Genomic DNA, 21018 nt, shown 5'->3' on the forward strand with positions numbered 1-21018 from the left:
CACGTGCCTCGAGCATTTCTACAACAATGGATGGCGCCACTTTTCCCAGGATAGAGGGGCTTTACACTGAGTTAAACAGAAACGCCCCTGGCGAGCTTCTCGCCGCGAACATTCCTCTGTCCTTCTCGAAGTGAAAAATCTATGCTATGCATAGTATACATAAGAGGAAGAAGTTAATACTGTAGCATCGTATACTATTCAGCGGCGTGCGTTTCACACGCTCTACGGCTGTTTGCAGGTCGCTGTGCCCGGACTTGGTTAGCGTGGTGGGGTAGTTAGCTATATCGTGATTTAAAAAAGGAGAGCCTACGGCGGACGCTCTTGCATGTCACGTGGTGTAGAGCTACAGTGAACTAGAATAGGAATAGTGGAGCAACAGCCGGCCTCCAGGCGAAGCGCTTTGTGTAGAACCTACCAGGTAGCGCTGGTGTTCGATTCCGGATAGAGTGCCTTCATACACACGCGCGCTTTTGCTTGAGTGGTGACATCTCAGCCATTTTACCGCCCAATGGTTTTTTTTACGCATTTTGAAGTGCGCGCAATCCGGTGTCACTCAGCTCGAGCGCGTAGCTTTGGCTGATGCATAGACGCCATCTTACCGCCCAAGTCACGCACAGAGTGCGCGAGAGCGTCACGCGCTGGCACATCCCGGACAACAATGGATGTCTTCACCCTGAGACAGACAGACATCTAGGCACCCTAATTCCGGAGCACTCCTGCCAGCGAAGTTCGCTCCAAGCGCAGCCGTTTTTGATCTTAGCGGTTCATTAGTGTGGCCCATGTATGCTTTATGGGTGTCTCGACGTCTATGAATTAGTGTTTAAAGCTTACTTGTGCAATGTAGTGAAAACCGGCGTAACCAGTCTCGCATGCTGGCGCGTAGCGGTGCGCATCCGTCTTCTTTCTCTTCGTTTTCATTGCTTAGCCGACAAGGCTCGAACCTATGTAATCAGAATGCCAAGCTCTTGACATTCACAAAATTAAATTGCGAAAACGATCATAGAGACCGCACAAACCATCTGAGAACGTACGCGACGCCATATCCCATGTTACAGTAGTTATGTCCTCCGGACTTCGACAACAGGGCCATTCGCGGCAGTCTTCACTTGTGACTTCACACGGCCGATGGGGCGCCACCGACACCTCTTCCACTGCCCCAATATTATAGTCTACTGTAGTAGAGCCTTCATTCTGTGCTCAGAATACGCTATTTTCTGGGGCCATAGCTAGCATTTGGTGCGTTCATGCTGTGGCGCAGTGCATGACAGTACTGCTTGAATGAGTTTACGCACATGAGCACTAATATACAAGAAAGGATACCCTGGAGGTTTGTAAAAACCGCTAAAACGCAAAAAAAAAAAGGCAAACGCGGGCAGCAGTTTTAATCACACAACGAAGAAAAGGCATGGGAGAAGAACCAAAGCACTGTAACAGGGTAGCTTGCTGGGCTGGTTTGTTGAACGGCGTAGTGAAAAACAGCGCAGAAAAGACGAACCAGAAAGTAGAAGACGGACAGCGCATGTCCTGTGTCCGTCTTCTACTTTCTGGCCCGTCCTTTTTCCGATGTTATTCACTACGTCGATAAACCAAAGCACCAACGTTACGTCGTAGCCCAGTGTTGCTTGACTAACATCTAACCCGCTGGTGGTATAGAGCAGCTTTAGCGGAGCACGCGGCTTCACTTTCACGCTATATTTCGGCTCTGAGCGTACTTCGTGCCACTAAAGCGAAATGCGTAATTTAATGTTGTTATATATTTTTGACCGTAGTGGCCCTTTAATCTGTGCAGGGCACTAATTTTAACGGGTTTCGATTTTTGTCAGTCATCAGACACCTGAGAACGGTGCCAATATTTTTTTTTTAAACCGAGTCTGTTGATAACGCTGCACATTATTTTATTTTGACCCCTGGAAAGTTTGAGTGGAGATAAGTGTATCACTCAAATGTTATAAGTCTCACCCAGTATTGGCGGCAACGCGCTACAAGTAACGGCGGTACCGGAACCGCGTTACTTTTTCCGGTAACGCTGTAACGTACTCGTTACTTTCCCAAATCAATAACGGGTAACGTAATTACACTCTAGAAAAAGCCCGTGCGTCTACTTTCCCGCACAACACTCGGAGAGCCAATCAGTGCAACTTACGGAGGCGGCTCAGCGAATAACGATGCCAGAACATATGTTTAGACCAAAAAGCGCTGCCTGAGTTGTGACATTAAGCAATGCAAGCGTGACATTTTGCCGTGCTTAATGTCGTAACTCGGACTGCGTTCTTTGGTCTAGACATCTGTTTGGGCATCTTCATTTGCTGAGCTGTCTCCGTAAGTTGCGGTGATTGGCTCTCCGAGTGTTGTGCGGGAAAGTAGACGCACGGGCTTCTTACACGTTACTTATTTCAAGTAACGTGTAACGTAGTTTCGTTAATCATTACACTTCTTTTCGTGTTTTTAGGCGCCAAGCCAGACAGACATTTTTATGGGTTTTTTGCGTTTTTTTCTTACCGGTATTTAGGTGGAACCGTAAAAATATAAGGTAATATGTTCAATTCCTCAATGGTCATAATGTTTCCCGAAGTATGGTGATTATGCATATCTGTAACGTCAAAAGAGTAAAACGTGTTAATTCATACTTTCAAAAGTAACGCAAAAGTAATGCGCGTTACTTTTTATCGGTAACGGTAACGCATTCCTTTTATTTCCGAGTAACGAGGAATGTATTTCGTTACTTTTTTTCGGTATCGCCTAAAATACTAGTTTCATGGTTCACGGAAGCACCGTCGGAACCTACGCACGCGCCGCATAGACCCCCCTAAGAAATTACACTGAATGTAAGAACTGTAACTGAATGAAGGTAAATAGAAGTTATTCCAAAACTCGAAGCGCCTCATCGCGGCGTAATGCCACGTTATGCAATCTGGGAATCAGTGGCCAGCAAAATTCACACGCGTTCTGCTCCTGGCCCGCAAGTTCCTAGAATGCAACAAGCGCAGTGACGGATTTATGGAAGTAGTCTATTGCTCGAGTAAAAGAACAATCAAAATTCATCTTTTACTTTCATTGTGGCAGAATCTAAATCCTATTTCCGCTCACTTGCAAAATAGCTTTATTCCATTATATTGCGTTGTTTATCAATTAAACAGTTAGCTATTGTCTTTGATTGGCATATGATACGAGTTCCGGATTCTCAGCCTTAGAAGGGACTCAGCCTCATTTCTTTGTATTTCAGTTCTAACAAAATTTATGCAGTATCGACAATATTACCCCAAAACTTCCAGCCTGACACCAATACAACATAGCGGTAGTTCTTTTTTTTTTTTTTTTTTTTTCCCAGACGAGAAGTTTACGTCGTTCTTTTGAACTCGTCCACAATAAGAGGTCAACCCACGCCGCAGATAGGGCGACGCCTTCTCCAGCCTCTTCAAGGAACGATTTCGCCAGCGCGCCTTGCGACTCGTAGTAGCCGGACGCGAAACCTGGCCACTTGTCCGGCGCGGGGGAGTGTCCCATACGCGGATCGTCCCGGCGCGACCCGGTCCGACGCGCGCAGTAGCGCTCATGTCGACGCGCTCGGCGGCAAGAGCGTCGTGCGACGGCACACACCAGAGCAGCAGCGCCGGTTGCGTCACGCACGTGACGTTCTCGAAGGAGCGCGCCCATTGGCGCGCGTAGCCGAGCACGTGCCACGCGGCGGCACAGTTCAACATCGGGCCGCGCTGCCGCCGCTCCAAGCAGCAGTTGCATCGATCGGGCCGGCCGCGAAGGGCCCGCTGCAGACTCGCCCGCTCATGAGTCTGAGCGCAGAGTACCTGGACATGGACAAGGGGGACGCCGGGCCGGGCAAGCGCCGGGGCTTCTTCGTGAGCCACAGGTGCCTCGCCGCCGCCGCGCTCCTAGTCCTGGCTGCACTGGTGGTCGTCGGCCTAGCCACCCGCTACCTGTCCCCGGAGGCCTCCGGCGCCCTCCAGCACGCCCCCCAGGAGCCGTCGGCCCCCGTGGTACGCGTCACCGACCTCCGACTGCCCAGGAGCGTGCAGCCGCTCCACTACGAGGTCGAGCTGTCACCCCGGCTCTTCGGGGACTTCGCGTTCACGGGCGCCGTGGCGGTCACCATGCACTGCCTGAGCGCCACGGACGCCGTGGTCATGCACTCCAAGGACCTGAACGTGTCCGACGTGTCTGTGGAGGAGACGACCAGCAACGTCCTGGTGCCGTGCGGTGCGCCGGTCCACGACGCGGCGCGGCAGTTCCTCCGCTTGCCGCTGCACAAGACGCTCAGTGCGGGCACCAACTACACGCTGAGGATGCGCTTCCGAGGCTGGCTCAACGACGACCTGGCCGGCTTCTACCGGAGCTCGTACACGGACGCCGCCGGCAACAAGAGGTACGTGAGCATCGGGAGCGCGCTGAAGCCGGTTTCGCCGAACCAGCTGGTTCTCGTCTTTGTATCTTCCCGGGCTTGCTCACCGATCGGTGGACGGATATAGAATGCGCGCGGGTTCTGATGGCGCCGAGCAACGGGGCGTGCGCCGATCTGGAGGGTGCGCGGGAACCCTTGTTTTTTGGCGGTAAGCTCTCGAGCCGCGAATCGGGAAGTCCTCTATTAGCAGGACGGGCTGAGACCGGGGAAAGTCTTGCTCCGCTTTCTTCGGGCCTGTTTTCTCGCTGTCCCCGACGAGTTTTCGTGCATGCGCCCGCTGGGGGTGAGTCTGGCACCCAAAGCCTTCCTCGGGCTTCGCGGTCCGTCGCCTTCGCCGCGCTCTCCTCGTTAGGGCGAAAACGGAACTTCTAGGTCAGCTGGCGGTCGGCGACTTTTAGTCTGCGTGGTGCGGCGGAAGTGATTGCTCGACGAAAACAAAGACCTCAATCGCCCCTTTCATGAGCGCCGGAGCATTGACCCGTATGCGCCCTGTGGAAACACTGCGGTTGTTTGTCTTGCGGAGTCTGATTTCTCAAAGCTGTACGGCACGCGGGCCCTGTGTCATTAGGATTTTTTTTTTTTTGCATGTGCTTTCGGTGTACGTGACTTCATCATCAACGCCATTATCAACATCATCTGTCATCATCATCAGCACATAATAATATATATTTCTTTCTTATCACTATGTTAAGGTTCGGGTCACCTTATAATTATTCGGGGCACCTCATGAGTCATAACCTTATGAGCTCTCGTCCTGTTCGCCTCCCCTTTTTTCGTCTTCGTCTTTGTTAGCGCTGTCAAATTTTTGTATGTTAGGATTTCACCGGTTGCCCGCGGAGGATTATGTGGGTTTACTATCTACATGGAAAAAGGTTTTACACTTCTAAATGGGTACTACGGCTGTTTTCTTGAGGCACCCTAGCTATCTTTTCTAAATCCCCGGTGCTTACCCTTTCCGGTATGCTATTTAGTTTCGCGAAATTTTGTAAAAGTTATTGTGAAATCGGCAAATGAAAATTTTGCAAAAATTAACATTCAAATAAACCCGCACTTTTCAGCGCCTAGACGTCACTGGAAGGCAGGCTTTCCAGTCAAGCAAACAGCCTGAAAAATGGGAAATGCCAAGTATTTGTTCCGTGCTGGAACGCGGGGACTGGAGCGAGCTTACAAAGCAGTCATTTCACGCCATGGAACTGCTTGTAATCAGCTGGGAACAAAATCCACTGTCCAAATAGTGAACTCGTGGCTTCTACTGGCGTCACTTTTTCTGTGTTACTAGTATCAATTTTCAGTTTGAAAAACACGACGAGAACCAAAAATCTAAATTAGCAAAAAAAAAAAAAAAAATATTTTTTAACCTAATTTTTGGAATACTATTTTAGCGATGTTCGTTGGTTTGTTTAGGAAATTTTTAGACAAATCGGAAACCATGAAGAGATCGCCGAAGTACTTTAAATTTGTAAATCAGCATGACCCAGGGCTAACACCCTTCGGGTGTTTTGCCAACACTATTAGAATACTGGTGAACGCCCAAAACATTTTATGCTTGCCATCTCAGCAGCATCCTAGGGATCATTTTTACGAACACCACGCTTAGAAACACACCACATGCACATGCAGTTCTCACATACACAGAAATAAACACGCAATGGATCGCGTACCAGAGAAAAGTCATGAATCTGGCGACTGCTTTGCCGCCTTATATACTCAAACGATTGAAAGACACAGATATACAAGTGCACCACCTCCACAATTACAATGGTTTAACGTATGCTCCTTTGCTCTCGTCAGTATTTCGAGTAATGCAGAATATGTCCAAGTTCAAGGATTTTATCTCCAGTTAAAAGCGTTTTCAGAGACAAGCATTATTTGAAATTTCCCTAAAATAATCTCGCAAAGGCGGGTGTCAGTGGGGCGAACACCCTTCAGACAGGATGTCCGACTCACTTCAGCCTTTTCCACGCTCTTTTTACATCGTTCACAATTTAGGGTGTTCCATGCAACTACGCCCTCTTGTACTTTTGGAAAGAGTGTATTATGTCGAAATTAAGATTAACCTAGGGCGCAAAGTCCTACTTTGTCTCAGGAAGAAAGATTAATAGCCATTAATTTTCTCTCCAAAATATAATCTCCAAGAACACGCAATTTGGCCTTTCAGTTGTCCCGCGGTCTACGTTAGCTTCTGACATTTTGTTTCTTCCTAACTTCCGTACAGTTCTTAGGGCCGGGCTCAGCTGGCTGAAGAGCAAGTTGTTTTGGACTCGGGGCTAAAGGAAGGTTAATAAGCAATCCATCACCCCAAGGGCCTTGACGCTCAAAGCTGGGCGTCAAGCCGGGCAAATGAATGAGATGACGCGGTTTACCCTTGACTTTTTTGTTTTCCAGCCGTCTGCCGCTGTGCGCAACACCTTCTTTGACCTTTGATATCCAAGGGGAATATCATTTGTTTTGTTAAGCCGCACCAGACGTTGCTTGACCTTTCCACCTTCTTTGTACGGTCGAAGTCGTAATTAACGGGGAACGTCAAACTTCTTGAGCTTACCTTTGAATTGAGGCGTGAATCTATTCTTTAGCGTTAGAATAATATATTTAGCGTCCTTTAACAATCTTCTAAAACACGCATAGACCTCTAATTCTAATAAAAATCATCGTCTTTCCTTCGGATGTATGCGTGCTTACAGAGCACGGTTCACTTATACGCTAATACAAAATCTCCGGAGGCATATTATATATATATAGCCGATACGTTTTATGTCTACTTGAACCTCCTTAGGTGCGCCCCAATCTTCGGTGAGCGAATTTAATGTCGTGAGAAAGAAGAAGAAAATAGGCGGTGCTATCGAGAAAAAAAGCGGATTAGTCTTCTTTCTCGATCAAAACAGACGGTGCGGTAGTGATAAGGAGCACGTTCCCGAGCAGCTTATCTAATATAGCGCTCGGTACAGGAACCAGGTTTCCTGGCATGGGAGACAGAACGCCGCCCCTCGCCGTCGGAACTTGCTGTACGCTCAGTGCTCCACGGTGCGCTTGAAACACCCATCGCCGGTCTTCTTGAAATCAATTTTCCCAGTGAGAAAGTTGAGCGGTGTTGCACCCAATAGTCACTGAGAGCTTGTGGAAAGCAGGGCGAAATTATTCTGACCGTGCTTCTAGATTCTTGATTCGTTCTGCGGCGTTCTAATTGGCTGTCCCCGCATTGCGATCGGATGCTCACTGATAATGGTATGCAGGGCACTTGGTGCACGCCCTGCAGTTCTCAAACTGTCAGTGACCGTATAGGTGCATGCAGCCCGGGTAGCGAAAACGCGTCGATCCTTCCGGCAGTAATATTCCTTAGGGCCCATGACCGGTGGAACAAGATAATACTGATCGCCTTGCTCGCTGGTCAAACTGATTCATGCTCAGTTTGACTGAACTACAGAATAGTATACGTGGGTTTTGAAGGGTAGACGTTGCAATCCCCCAAACACGAAACGCCAGAAAAAAAGAAAATCTATTCAGCATTTTAGAACCGTCCACTCCGACTTGTCAAAAAGGTGGTTATGTACGTTTTGTTCATGTTCCAACTCTCATTATTTTAGCGTCCGCACGAGTTAAATGGTACAAGAATGTCTAAACTCGATTTCGTTCATTATGGCTTCTCTTTTTGCCTGCTTCGAGCTTGATGACGCTATAGCGGGGACACGGCTGGAAGCCTGACTCGAGAGTGGAGGTTCATTGATTCGGGGAGGGTGCAGTGAACTGATTATCTCGAGAGGGAATGTCTACAACCATTTTTTTTTTTCAAGTTAGTAAATATCAGTCCAAAGAAGAAAAAAAAAAACGTGCACATCTGTATGATTTTAGTCGGAACTGCGGGACATATTTGTCGTACCCGCGCATTTTTCGGTGCGCCGGCGGAGGGCCGGTGGCGCCCGTCACGAACATCTGTGACGAATCCTTGTCAAGGGCGATGGCTGCGTCTGGCAGATGTTCCCTCGATTCTTATCAACGTGGGGTGTTGTTCTCTTTCACTCGCCGTGCGAGGAAAACATGGCTGATGTTCCGTCATGTTTCCTCGTATGTGCCCTTGATCACGGAACGCGTAGGCTTCTTTCGGCACTCGCTTGCCGCATGAACTCGCACTCGCATGCCGCATGCGGTAAACTATTGAACCGTGCAAAGAGACGACGGCTTTATTAGGGCATTTTAGAATAGGAGGCCCCGACGCTTTGGGTGCCCCGAGCAGCTTGAGGCGTCGCACTGGGCGTGCGCAGACATTCTGCGCATGTGCAATGCGACTCCCTAAGCTGTTTGGAGGCTCCCAGGCGTCGGGGCCGCCTGTTCTAATACTCCCTATTGTATACGGTGACGCCGTACAACAAAAAGATAAAAAAAACTGCAAGCATTGTTTGTTTGCGTGTGGGTAAGAAATTCAATAACAAACTCTACGCTCTATAAAATCTGGAGCGATAGCTTTCTCGTAAATCACTTGGTAGATCCAATTTCTACAGTTTACGGAAGTAGCTTGGCAAATGACGAGGCTGATACCACGATTAGACTAACAAAAACAGCAGTTAGCTCTGACAAGTTTTTTTTTGCGGAAACTTGTTGGAATGTATGAATTGAAGTGCTGTAAATCAATTACCCTTGGGAGGACCTAATTCATGGGGTTTAAGTTGTTACTTCTTTTGGTAATTTAACTGTAATCGTATCTTGATCGCTTTACCTCGCAATGTGTACTTGTGGTTACTTTCCCTTCCATTAAAAGTACTTGTAATTGTAATTTATTTACTTTCCAGCTATCGGTAATGGCAAAGAAATGCGTATGTGAATTCAGCTGCTCATTCCGCGATCTCGTTATAATGAAGTCCTGTTTTATGACGTCACTGACGCGGTTGGCGTCTGCCTCAGGCCCTCCGCGTTCTTCTGCCAACTCGTGGGTCCGTTGTTTGAAGTGCAGCAACTGCATCTGAATCAGTAGCACCTAAAGTACAAAACATGCTGGCGCCCCCGGCCAATATCAGGGGATTCGCACAGCGTCAGCTTGACGCCCAGACGGGCACGTCTTTGTGGCAACTCTCGTCGAGCTTGAGCGTGTTTTTCGCTTGGGGCGGGCCGGAAATCCTCTAGCGATGACGTCGTTCGCAGACCTTGTCTTCTAGGCGGTATTGCCTGAGCCCGCGACCGTGTACGCACAGCAGGGCAGCTGCTAAAGCTCAGCTCAGCAAACATCGCAACACCTCACGCGAAGCACGACCAGCCTTCGCGTGCTGTTGTCGGGATCGAGTGAAAAAATTAAAATGATTCCGATTGTGATGCATAGGTTGAATAGCACCACTGTTTTAGTAGAACGCATTAAAAAAAGTAGAAATCAAACTTTTAATGTCTATTAGATTATTTCAATACGTACACGTTACGTACCCCAATCGATCACGATTTGATAGATTTTCCGTAATAAAAATGTAATTCTCGCAATTTTGGTGGTGTTTAACATAATTAAAAAAAAACAGACTTGCATGACACTCAGAACTAGAGGCGTCCTATTACACAGTCAATACAGTTGAGGAAACAAAAGCACAAAACGTGGCGAAGGCAAAATGTCGAAGGCCTAATTCTCAACTGTAAGGCGAAGAATGAAGAAAGCATTTTATTTTGTAATTGAACATTTTTTGGAAGTACTGCTTGTTTTCGGTGATAAATTGCAGCGATAAATCGGCAATCAATTATGTAGACAAGTGACACCGACCGCATGAATCGTGCAACGCAGTTGAAATCGGAACGGCCTGAAAAATAAATTTGCCTCGAGATCAAATGATAGGGCTATTTTCGAGTTTAAAGCCACTGCTTATACATATTGTCCTGTGTTTTCGGTGTTTAAGTTTCGTCATATTCGGAGGGCGTTGTTCGGAGTTTATGTTTTGCCGAAAATTCGAAGGTAATCAGAGTTTATATTGGTTTCATTCGCAATTTTCCGAAATTGGGACGTTAATTTCGCAGTATTTTTTATTAAAAGTAAATAAACAAGTAATAACCCGATGTATACGTATGCCAGATAAAAAATAAAACGCGCTTTTATCAATTAAATTTTTTTTCAGGTGAATTTGGTGTTGGTGCCATTGCCATTGGCAATACTAATTTGTCCCACGACAAAAGTTGCACAGAAGTGTTGCTTCGATAAACCTCGATGCCTTAAAATCAATAAAGTCCCGGAGGTAGTCGCTAAGAAGCTCGTAGTCTTCATATCCTATTCCATCAATCTAGCCCTCGGCCGCGCGAGGTAAGAGAAGTTTCAACTGCCCCTTTTCCCTATTTTATACAATTGCTATAGTCCATAGCTTTCACTGTTACAAAAGCATACCCCCTCCTTTCTCTAAATCACAAATCGCATGGCCCAAGCTGGAAAACCAAAAGAGTGACCTTTGTGGTGACCCGAATGTACAATGACCTGCTGCTCCGAATCAACCTGGACGAGACAAGCGGTAAGACCCCTTTTAACGACGGTCCGAGATTTGAAAGATAATTATGCTCGCATTTTCCCAGGACCATTGACCGTGCGCTGATCAAATTGTAAAAATACCAGTCGTTTACTTTTCTTTTCTGAGGGGGAAGTGGCATTGTACATAAAAATTCGGAGTTTACCGGTTAAATCCGAATTGACCAAAATGTCACCGGCGGGTGTTTTTCGCATTTATCTGAAAACACGAAACTCTACTTATATATCATACAAAAGACAGTCTGCATACAGATTCGAACGCGAGTCATCGCAAGATCCGTGCTTCGAATGCCGCATGGCATTGAGTTCAAGGAGGAAACTTGGCACGCGGCATTCGAACGACAGATATTGTGGTGACTCGTGTTTTTAGACTGTCTTTTGTAGGATGTACGAACAGTGGGACCCCGGCTTACTTGAGGAGGTTTTCTGCTGGAGGGGTTAACTTTCTATGCCGGATGCTTTTGTTTTCCGCGTAAACTAAATGTAAAGATAACTAAACATTGTTCGCTTCCCTGCACGGAGATTTGGAGTCCTGCAGGTGTTACCGGGTTGAGGCAAAAGCTCAACGTACGGAAGGTCCAACAGTGAAAATGCAGCTAAGTAAATAAAGACAAGTTTAAATCCTCGCTTTTACGTGAGATCGTGAAAGCGCACAAAGAAATGACCTTTTGTAAATGTAAAACTTGAGGCAACTTATCGCGGAAGCATTACACACGAGGGAGAATACGTAGATCGTTTTCGCCGTCCCGCCACGCTCTCCACAACCCGCTGCTATACCCGGAACTCTGCAGTCAAGACCATCCCATCAAAAAAAAAAAAAAAACGCCAAACAACTGGGAGGTATAGCCCAAATATATCCAAAGCAGTAAATATATATATATATATATAGAGCCAGAAGAGCCACGACTAAAAACAATGATTTTTAAGCCTGTTATTGACAATGTTTCTCGCACGTACAAAACACGTTACATTACCTTTTTCAACCCTCAGATGCGCCACTTTTTGTGTACATTATGTCACTCGTGAATTTTAACAGAAAAGCTGCGGAAGGATGCAAATCCGTACAACACTGATCCTTCCTTATAGGTCTCCAGAAGTACAAAACACCGAACTTTATTGTGGAGCCCGGGAGCTGTGATCATACAGTGAAAGAAATGAATGCAGAAGCAGTACAGTCAGAACATTGGGACATTCAAACCAGAACCCCAATATATAAGGTTCTTACCAATGCCCCACCTGTCTCGTCTTCTTTGTTTAGAATATGAGTGGCCCCCATCCTGGTTCATGCTATTTCTCATTGTGTCGTTTTTTCTTCGGGTCGGCGACGCCTGGAAGCGTTTATGGCCAGAACATCCAATACTGAGGTCAGAACATCCATCGAGTTGAAACATCCAAGAGGTCACATGACACCAGAGTCAGACATCCAACAACTCAAGACATCCATTCGAGTCGAAACATTCATCGAGTCAAAACATCCATCGAGTCAGAACATCCATCCGTGTCTAAACATCCATTGAGTCAGGACACTTATCAGAGTCGAAACATCCATCTGAGTCATAACATCCATCAGAGTCAGAACATCCATCAGAGTCTAAACGTCCATCTGAGTCAAAACATCCATCGAGTCAGAACATCCATCCGTGTCTAAACATCCATTGAGTCAGAACATCCATCAGAGTCGAAACATCCATCTGAGTCATAACATCCATCTGAGTCATAACATCCATCTGAGTCATAACATCCATCAGAGTTAGAACATCCATCAGAGTCTAAACGTCCATCCGAGTCAAAACATCCATCGAGTCGGAACATCTATCGAGTCAGGACACTTATCAGAGTCGAAACATCCATCTGAGTCAAAACATCTACCGAGTCAGAACATCCACCACAGTCAAAACATCCATCTGATTCAAAACATTATTGTTTAAATTGAAAAAAAAAAAAAAAAAATGAATTTTTGCCGGCTCGCGACTGCGAATTTCGCCAAGTGCCAGTTTCGGGGACACACCTGATTAACCCCCTTGGTCACTGTCCTGGATGTAGGGTCCCCCATTTTCGTGTTTTATTTTCGTCACTGAGTATATGTTTGGACGTTTGTGGTCGAAATTAGCATTGTAAAGCGGTTGCAAGAGGAAACGGCCCTGTTTTCAGGCTGTCCCGACAGTGCAGTCTCGACATTTCAGGATGTCTTTAACTGTCTGGAAAGAATTACAATTCTCTGAGTTCTTCCGTAGAATGGACTGAACAGCACGCATGGGCCAGTTTCCTTGAATAAAACTGTTTGAATGCCTCACGATGTCCCGATGTCTTATTCCACCAACTGACTTCATGTGAACGATATGGGCGTTGTGTCTGGCAGTAGTAATCGGGACAAAAATGTGTGCATAGACACTACGACAGGGTACAAATACCTAAAAATGTATAATACATTAAAAACGAAACTGTAATATTTTTTTCCAATATTGCTTCCGTAATTTAAAAGCTACTTTCTATATACAATTGAGGGAATCCGTGTAATGTGCTTTGTCCGAGAGTAAAACTAACTTTAAAAACCACGAAATAAAGCTACGATTCTCTTGGAATAACGTTATTGAACACGGCGAACATCTGACACAAGAGTGTCTTGAAACAATTCAGAGGCTTAACACAAAAATGGGAACAATTGACTAGCGAGGTGAAATTAATTTCTCTGAGGGGCTTACGTTGCATAATTCACCGACAACCGTATTTTGGTCCCTCGAGCAATCGCGCAGACTCGGAGCGAGCCCATCGCGCGCTCTGCTGCTCCCACCCCAATGTAAAAAAAAAAAAAAAAAAAAAAAAAAAAAAAGCTTTTTTTTTTTTAAATAATGCGGCGAAGCAAACTACTTTTAAAAGAGAGTCGTTCTGTCTTGAAAAATGTTTCACCATCACAATCTTGAAAGTGCTCTAACTTTTCGTGTGAATAACAATATCGCCCTTTTCATTTGGATGATTTTCACCACGTTGCTTTTTAATGATTTGTTAAAATTTTTTACCCCACATTGCCTGGAAAAAAAAATGTTTTTTTTCTTTCTTTCCGAAGCTTTTAGGAACGCATCGGCATACACCAAGCTCAAATAAAAAAATGACTGTCACACTAGTTTTTTTTTTCTTTTCCAAAGGCGATCTAAATACCTAGCATTTTTCTATGGATTTAAACGGCCTTGTTCATTGTCTGCGGGTCACGTAGCTGCCACGAATCGCAGAGCATCGTGCTCTCGAGCTGCGCGGGTCAAACGACAGCAAATAAAACGCCACCCGAGACGTCAAAGCAGCGAATTTTACCGGCAATGCAAGTAAATTCCAATCTTAAACCAGGTAGCGTGATAACGTAACATTACCGGTCGCCGCTTTCGAGAGCCATTGCCACTGCGCCGTCGTGTCCTACCTGATTTTAATACGAAGTGGACCACCAAAACGCTGTTTTATTTTACGCTTCGTTTAACTTTAATACTTTGTTCATTTATTTATTAATAAAAACGACAGAATCATCAGTGACTCAAGCAGGGATCAAGGAAAACAACAGCAATGATCTTACAAAACAAAAAAACAAAACAAAAAGTAACTGACACTGGTAAAGTAAAATTGAAGAAAACGGAATCACAGAATACATATAAAAACGCACGTTTACTGAATAGCTTAAATAACTGACAATGTCTCAGTTAGATAATAAATTCGTAAAGGCAGTCCACAGCTCGAATAAAAGTAAAGAAATAATAACATACCTTATCCACTTCCGTCAAATAACGAACTCAATTTTGTCCTTCATAATCGATAACATTTTATCTAGGAGCGTACGCAAACGGTCCGTGCTCACCATATCGTCAAACGTCGTGTACACAACAGCCCTTTCCTTTCAGGCAGAAAGACGATAGAACATTCAACTCGTCAAAATATCCATGACAACCATCTGAGTCAAAACATCCATTGAGTCAAAAGATCCATCGAATCAGAACATCCATCCGAGTTTAAACGTCCATGGAGTCAACACATCTATCGAGTCAGAACATTCATCCGAGTCTAAAAATACATGGAGTCAAAACATCCATCGAGTCAGAACATCCATCCGAGTCAAAACACCCATCAAGTTTGAACATCCATCGAGACAAAACATCCACGAATGGATGTTTTGACGCGTTAGATGTCCTGACTCGGAATCGCCTCGAAGGTAGTCAATTGTTTAGCGGTGAAGCTGCGGACTTCTCATTTTTACCAACTTGGTAGCCTAAGGATGTTTACAATGGACACTAATAGCGAGTTCGTTTCACACGCACTGGCACCATTCCAGTTTTCTCCCAGAATGCATCGCACTCACAGAGTGTTGCACGGAAAACTGGACTCAAACGAACTCGCCAAATGCACCGAGTGCAGAATAGTGCAGAAGACTGATGCTGCCGCCATCTATGTTGTAGGAAAGGTACCGACTTCAAACCGAAACTAGCGCCTTTCTGTTCGGAATGATGCGTGGGAATGCGAGAATCCGGTCGCTACCAACGTTTATCTACAAACGTTGGTCGCTGCAACCTGTAGTTTATAGTTGCGATGACTTCAAGCAGCTAGGCTGCCGTAGAGATAATTACAGACGGCGTAAATTTCCGCAACCAGCTGTCTACAAAGCAGCTGGTTGCGATCTTTCAATTCTTATAACCGTTTACACTGAAGAAAACTGATGATGCTGTCCGAGCAGAAGCTTGATCCGTTTGAGCATGGTATTATGCGTGAACCACTGAAAGGGTACGGCTTAAAACTAGCCTGTTGGAATATCCAGCAAAACTGGGACTTTCGATTTGGATAGTCATTATAGGTGGATTAGATATTAGCCTTGGTGAGGGCGTCGAGAACGAGAGCTTTCTCGAACAAAATACGACGGGGCAAGTTAGCTGACGTAGTTAAATGTTAAACATGATGATGTTGCCCAATCCTCGGGTAAAGTCTCCATCTTTAGCTTTCTCTGATGCTTATTGGGCAGTCAGAGGTTCCTGCTGGAGGAGTTTTTTCGACAAATGTTAAATTTTTCACCCGCACACGGATGGTGATAGACATCTCAGGGGCCGCTGTTGCGTTTGTTCTGAGCATTTCTTTACACACTGGTATATTTCAGCGTTTGTACGGCAACAGAGCGATTTAAAACCTGCAAACAAGTCACGGGTTGTCAATTGCTTCCTTCGTGAAATAGTAGACGCTCACAATTCAAGCTCGCGTTTCATTTCGTTGCCCGCGGTACGCGATTTCTATCAGAAAATCTACTCTTTTTTTTTTCCGTTCGGTTCCGCGACACATAGTAGCAGACGAACCCTCGTCGTCTGCTCCCGCTCCTCGCCGGCCCCACTGGAGCGAGGCATGACGGGATTGCATTTTGGCTCACTCCCGATTTTCTCGGTGCAGCGAGTGCTGATGCACGCGTGGGGTGTCAGCGCTGAAACGAACTCGGAGAGTGCAACCACTCGTGGAGTGCCGGCCGAAACGAACCCCTTCCACACTGCGAGTGGGCACGCGTGGGCACGAGTGCCGTGAAACGAACTCGCTATAAAGCAACATTTGGAGTGTTCAGTCCAGGGTGTAAGATAGACAGGTGGTGAAACGAGAGCCAAATGAGTGACCGGATTGTGTCCCCCTCGGTTTTCTCTTTTTCTGTGGCGCCATCTATGTGGAGCACCGCGAACTCTCACTCCGGGTGGGCGAACGCTGGCGACCTGTTAAAGGGACCATGAAATGATTTTAAAATCGAGTTTCATCCACCGCACGTCGTAAAAGGTGTGAAAAGAAACACAAAAACACAAAAATAGGGAGCCCAAAAAAATTATTTGCTATAGAACTTTTAAAAGAAAACTGGACTCTTTTGCGCCTTCCTTCCTTCGCCTGTTCACTACGATGCATACGCAGAATCGGTGCACGTCAGCCGAATCCACATCGCCTATTGGGTAAGAGCCTACCTCACCAGCACCGCGATCGTAAACAATAAATAGCCGGCGAATGTTTCCTAAAAGTTTTGTTAAATAATATTCAGATCCACATTTTGTAGCATAATTAGAGATGTGTGGCGAAAATTGCCAAATTTGATAATGCTGAGAGCCAAGCGCCATCTATCGTGTGGTAAACGAAGCAACTACTGCGCGTGCGCAGTAGGGCAGGGCCGCCAGTTACTTGGGTGACGGCGACCGACGAACATTTATTTTCTTTGTTTTCCTTCCTCTCAAAACTCTGACTGACTGAACGTTTATTTTTCTACGTGTTCTTCCCGCGCGTGCCGACTTCAAGCAGCAAGAAAACAGTACTTAAAACAGACCACGACAAACAAGAACGCTGGATTCACCGACTCCGACGAAGCGTATAGGCCTAGCAGGCATTTCGACTCGGCGCTGCGTTGCTTCGTCGCAAGACCGTCTGCCTACGACCGGCTGGCGTGCTAAATGGAATATGCCCGCGCGACCCTTGTGGACCCTTCCCGTATTATAGTTTGATCACTGACCTCAATTCTAGATTAAGAGGTGAGGAGGTCAATCTCTTCCCCTTGTTTTCCGAGGCAGTGTTGACGAACACTCGTCGAAAAGGGACTCTCGTCGATTCTATCTTCTTGTTTTGTGTGATATAGAGCTGAAATAAACGCCGTATGGATTGCCTTCGTAACACGGTATGTGCACTTTGTTATTGGTATGCCATTTTTATTCTGACAGACTGCACGTCACTGTCGACCCCGGTCCAACCTTTCTTTGCCGAGTGTCGCGTCAGTATCGAGTTGCAATCGTAAAAGAACGGTCCCGAAGCGCTTACCAACAGCGCGAATACAAGACTTCCATCAAGCGCGCGCGTCCGCTCCGAGTGTAAACAGGTATTTACGTGGCTCTTGCTGACACTCGTAGTTCAAACGTATCTTTTTTAACGTCGGCTCGCTCCTGCATCTCCGAGGCCGCGAAAAACGCCATCTACGTCGCTTTGCAAACGACTGACACGGGCCGGCCCTTCTGCCAACAATGACGGGGTGGTGACAAGACTCGCTGCACTTCCCAACAGGCATACCGGCGTATGGGACTAGTCCCATGCTGTCGCTGTAGCGCAACATATCTCATTGAATTTCGCTCAGCTGCGATGCGGCGATGAGAGGCGCCGATTCAGGAAATACGTCGGTGACATCAGCGCAGTAAAACCTACCGGCGCACCCCAACTCGTTGCCGCTAACACTCCCATTCTCCTACTGCCGAGAGAACTTCCGGTTCCGGAAACGGTCTACGTCACGGCTTCTTTTGCGGTCAGTTGGAGAGAATGAAAAAGTCGATATTTCAATAATTTTTTGTGTAAAAGTTATTAAACCGAGACGAAAACGGATGCCTGTTCGGCATTCAGTGAACATTGACGGTTTAATGTAAAAGTTATCTGGAAAAAGTAAAAAGGTCATTTCATGGTCCCTTTAAACTGACGGAGAAGGTTTCTCGTGGATATTTAATGGAGGACTGTCGTGCTCTCAGTTTATTTTGCGCACTCTCCCATAAAGTTCCAAGCAAATTTGATTCAAAATTGTTTTCTTCTCGCCGCAGCGCCATCTGTCGCAAATAGGGGGTACCCGCAAGCCTCCCGCAAGCAGACGAGTACACAATCCGGTCACGGCGCTGCGGTAGGTTTCTATGGGCCGTTTCCCCACCTGTCTATCTTACACCCTGGTTCAGTCTACGCCCGGGTAGAAGACGCGCTACCGGGTCTGTGGTAATTGTGCAATCTGTTTGTTTGATTTGTTCCACTGCGCTGTGGGGAGACCGCTTGAACTCTGCATGCATTGTATCGCTGCGAAGTCTGAAAACCCCGTCGTTTATAGAGGCTTTAAGCGTTTGTCCCTTCTCTCGCTCCTCTCGACTAGCCAAAAGAGAAACAATTTTTTTTAGAAACTGATTAGAAGTTCGTAAATTAACTAGTCGAACCTGAAGTTCGACGAAAGTTCGCCGCATCCTTACAAATAGCCCAACAATAGCCACACAGCAAACCACGAACTTTTAACGCCAACTAGAAAATAATGTAGCCCAATTTGGCTATATAGAGCCCAGTCTGGCAACACTGGACCGTCGGCGCGCAGGCGCAGTAGCGGCTTCTTTGTTGTGGAAGGCTAAGCGGAGGGAGAAACACGATTTACGAAAACTTCGTATTGTGCAAAACGTTTTAGGTTGGTTCGTGACATAAACATGCTACAGTTTCCCGTTAGATGAACCTACGAAACACCCGTTCGTTTTTCGCCCCACGCAATAGGAGTCCCACTAAAAAAATAAACAAAAACGAGCAGCGTTCGCCCCCTCAACTTGCAGCCAGAACAAGCGACCACGTTATCTGGAGCCGATTATATGCCGCCAATGTTGATCATAGCCCCGCGCTGGGGTTGGCAAAGCACAGGACACGCGCTGAGTTCCAGACACTGCTAGAGGGTTCGGCTATTGTCGTCGTTGCAGCGATTGGACACGGGCCACTACCCGAATGCTTCTCGAGCTAGCAATTATCACAAGCCCAAGTCAAGTGCCCACGCAATGCTCGGGACAAATCTATGAACAGTATTCAAATATCGTCATATGGGTGTACTGCGATCCCCACTTTATGTCATCGAATTTCGCAAAGGAGAGATTGAATGACAAGGATCGCTTTTGTCTCTGAAATTACAACGCAACAAAGGAGTTTCTTGGCCAGTGGCGTTGCGTGCGAGTAACCTTGAGTCCCATAGTGCCAGTAAGCTCGTGTAAAGTGAAAAACGTTCGAGCTGAATATCGTTGCACCGCCCCTTTAATGACCTTGGACGTTACTTGGACGGGGTTACACGGTTCTTGTTTCTGTATAGGTTTGGCTTCCGTGTGTGGGTTAAATAAGCTGTTCTTCCACTTTTTTTTATTTTTCTGCTTGTGAAGTTGTCGGGTGTCGATCCAAAGTTGTTATGTAACTTATGTGTTCCGCCCTGTATAAAAAGAGCCTCTGTTTCGTAAATAAATTTTTCAGCTCTGTTTTGAGACGTCGCTGTGTTGTCCCCTTTTTTCTTTCTGTTGGTCTGTTCGCCTGTCTCAGGCTTTATAAGTATAAGTATGACCGTTTGTAACTTCAGACCCGCCGGTAACCGATTACTGCAACTCTCAAAAGTTATGCATTTATTTCACCCAACAATAAACATCAAACTCCAATTATTAGTTTTTATTTAATTAGCTTAGGCAATCAAAAGACGCACGAAGGTGTCCATCCTAACTGCGACTGAATCTGCCTTATTAGAGGGTTTTAGTAGATCGTTCTCATGACTCCGATAACGATATCCCGATACTCTGCCACCGCCTCCCTTGCGCATGCATAGTATCGTTATCGGGGCAATCGGAGGTATCGGAACGATCTACTAAAACTCTCTATTATTGAACCGTGTTACTCACCGCCCTTGTTATCGACAGTAAAGTAAGGTAAAGCAAAATGAGAAAAAAAAATTTTTTTTTTTTAAATTTCAATGGTAATTTTTATTTTCGTTTCATTATTTAAAAAAAAAAAAAGAAACACAACATGGGGTCATTCTTAGATGTCTAGACTATATGCTGAGTAAATATTACTTAAAGGAGCTGTGCAACGATATTCAATTGGAATTGTTTTCTCTCTACACGAGCTTACTGGCACACCTGGGACTCAAGGATACTCACACGCAACGCCATTGGCCAAGAAACTCCTTTGTTGCGGTGTAAATTCAAGGAGAAAAGCGATCATTTTCATTCAATCTCTCCTTTGCAAAATTTGATGACGTAACTCGGGGATCGCAGTACACCCAAGTGACGATATTTGAATGCGGTTCATAGATTGGACCCGAGCATTGCGTGGGCACTCGACGTGGGCTCGTGACAATTGCTAGCTCGAGAAGCATTCGGGTTGTGACCCGTGTCCAATCGCTGCAACGACGACAACAGCCGAGCCATAACAATATCTGGAACTCAGCGCGTGTCCTGCGCTTTGCCAACCCCAGCGCGTGGCTATGATCAACACTGGCGGCATATAATCGGCTCCAGATCACGTGGCCGCTTGTTCTGGCTGCGAGTTGAGGGGGTGAACGCTGCTCGTTTTTCTTAATTTTTTTCTGGGACTTCTATTGCGTGGGGTGAAAAACGAACGCGTGTTT

At 46.1% G+C, this 21018-nt stretch overlaps 1 protein-coding gene across 1 annotated transcript in view; it reads left to right on the forward strand.

The window, feature by feature from the left end:
• The first annotated feature begins 3666 nt into the window (after positions 1-3666).
• The window catches only part of LOC8053007 (aminopeptidase N), a 123465-nt gene continuing 106113 nt past the window's right edge, over positions 3667-21018 (forward strand). The window contains exon 1 of the mRNA XM_029978264.4: positions 3667-4378. Coding sequence (XP_029834124.3) covers positions 3783-4378 — 596 coding nt within the window. The 5' untranslated portion in view covers positions 3667-3782. The remainder of the gene's footprint in view (positions 4379-21018) is intronic.

The sequence above is a fragment of the Ixodes scapularis genome, unplaced genomic scaffold, assembly GCF_016920785.2.
Source record: "Ixodes scapularis isolate PalLabHiFi unplaced genomic scaffold, ASM1692078v2 PGA_scaffold0__279_contigs__length_252992795, whole genome shotgun sequence".
NCBI lineage: Eukaryota > Metazoa > Arthropoda > Arachnida > Ixodida > Ixodidae > Ixodes > Ixodes scapularis.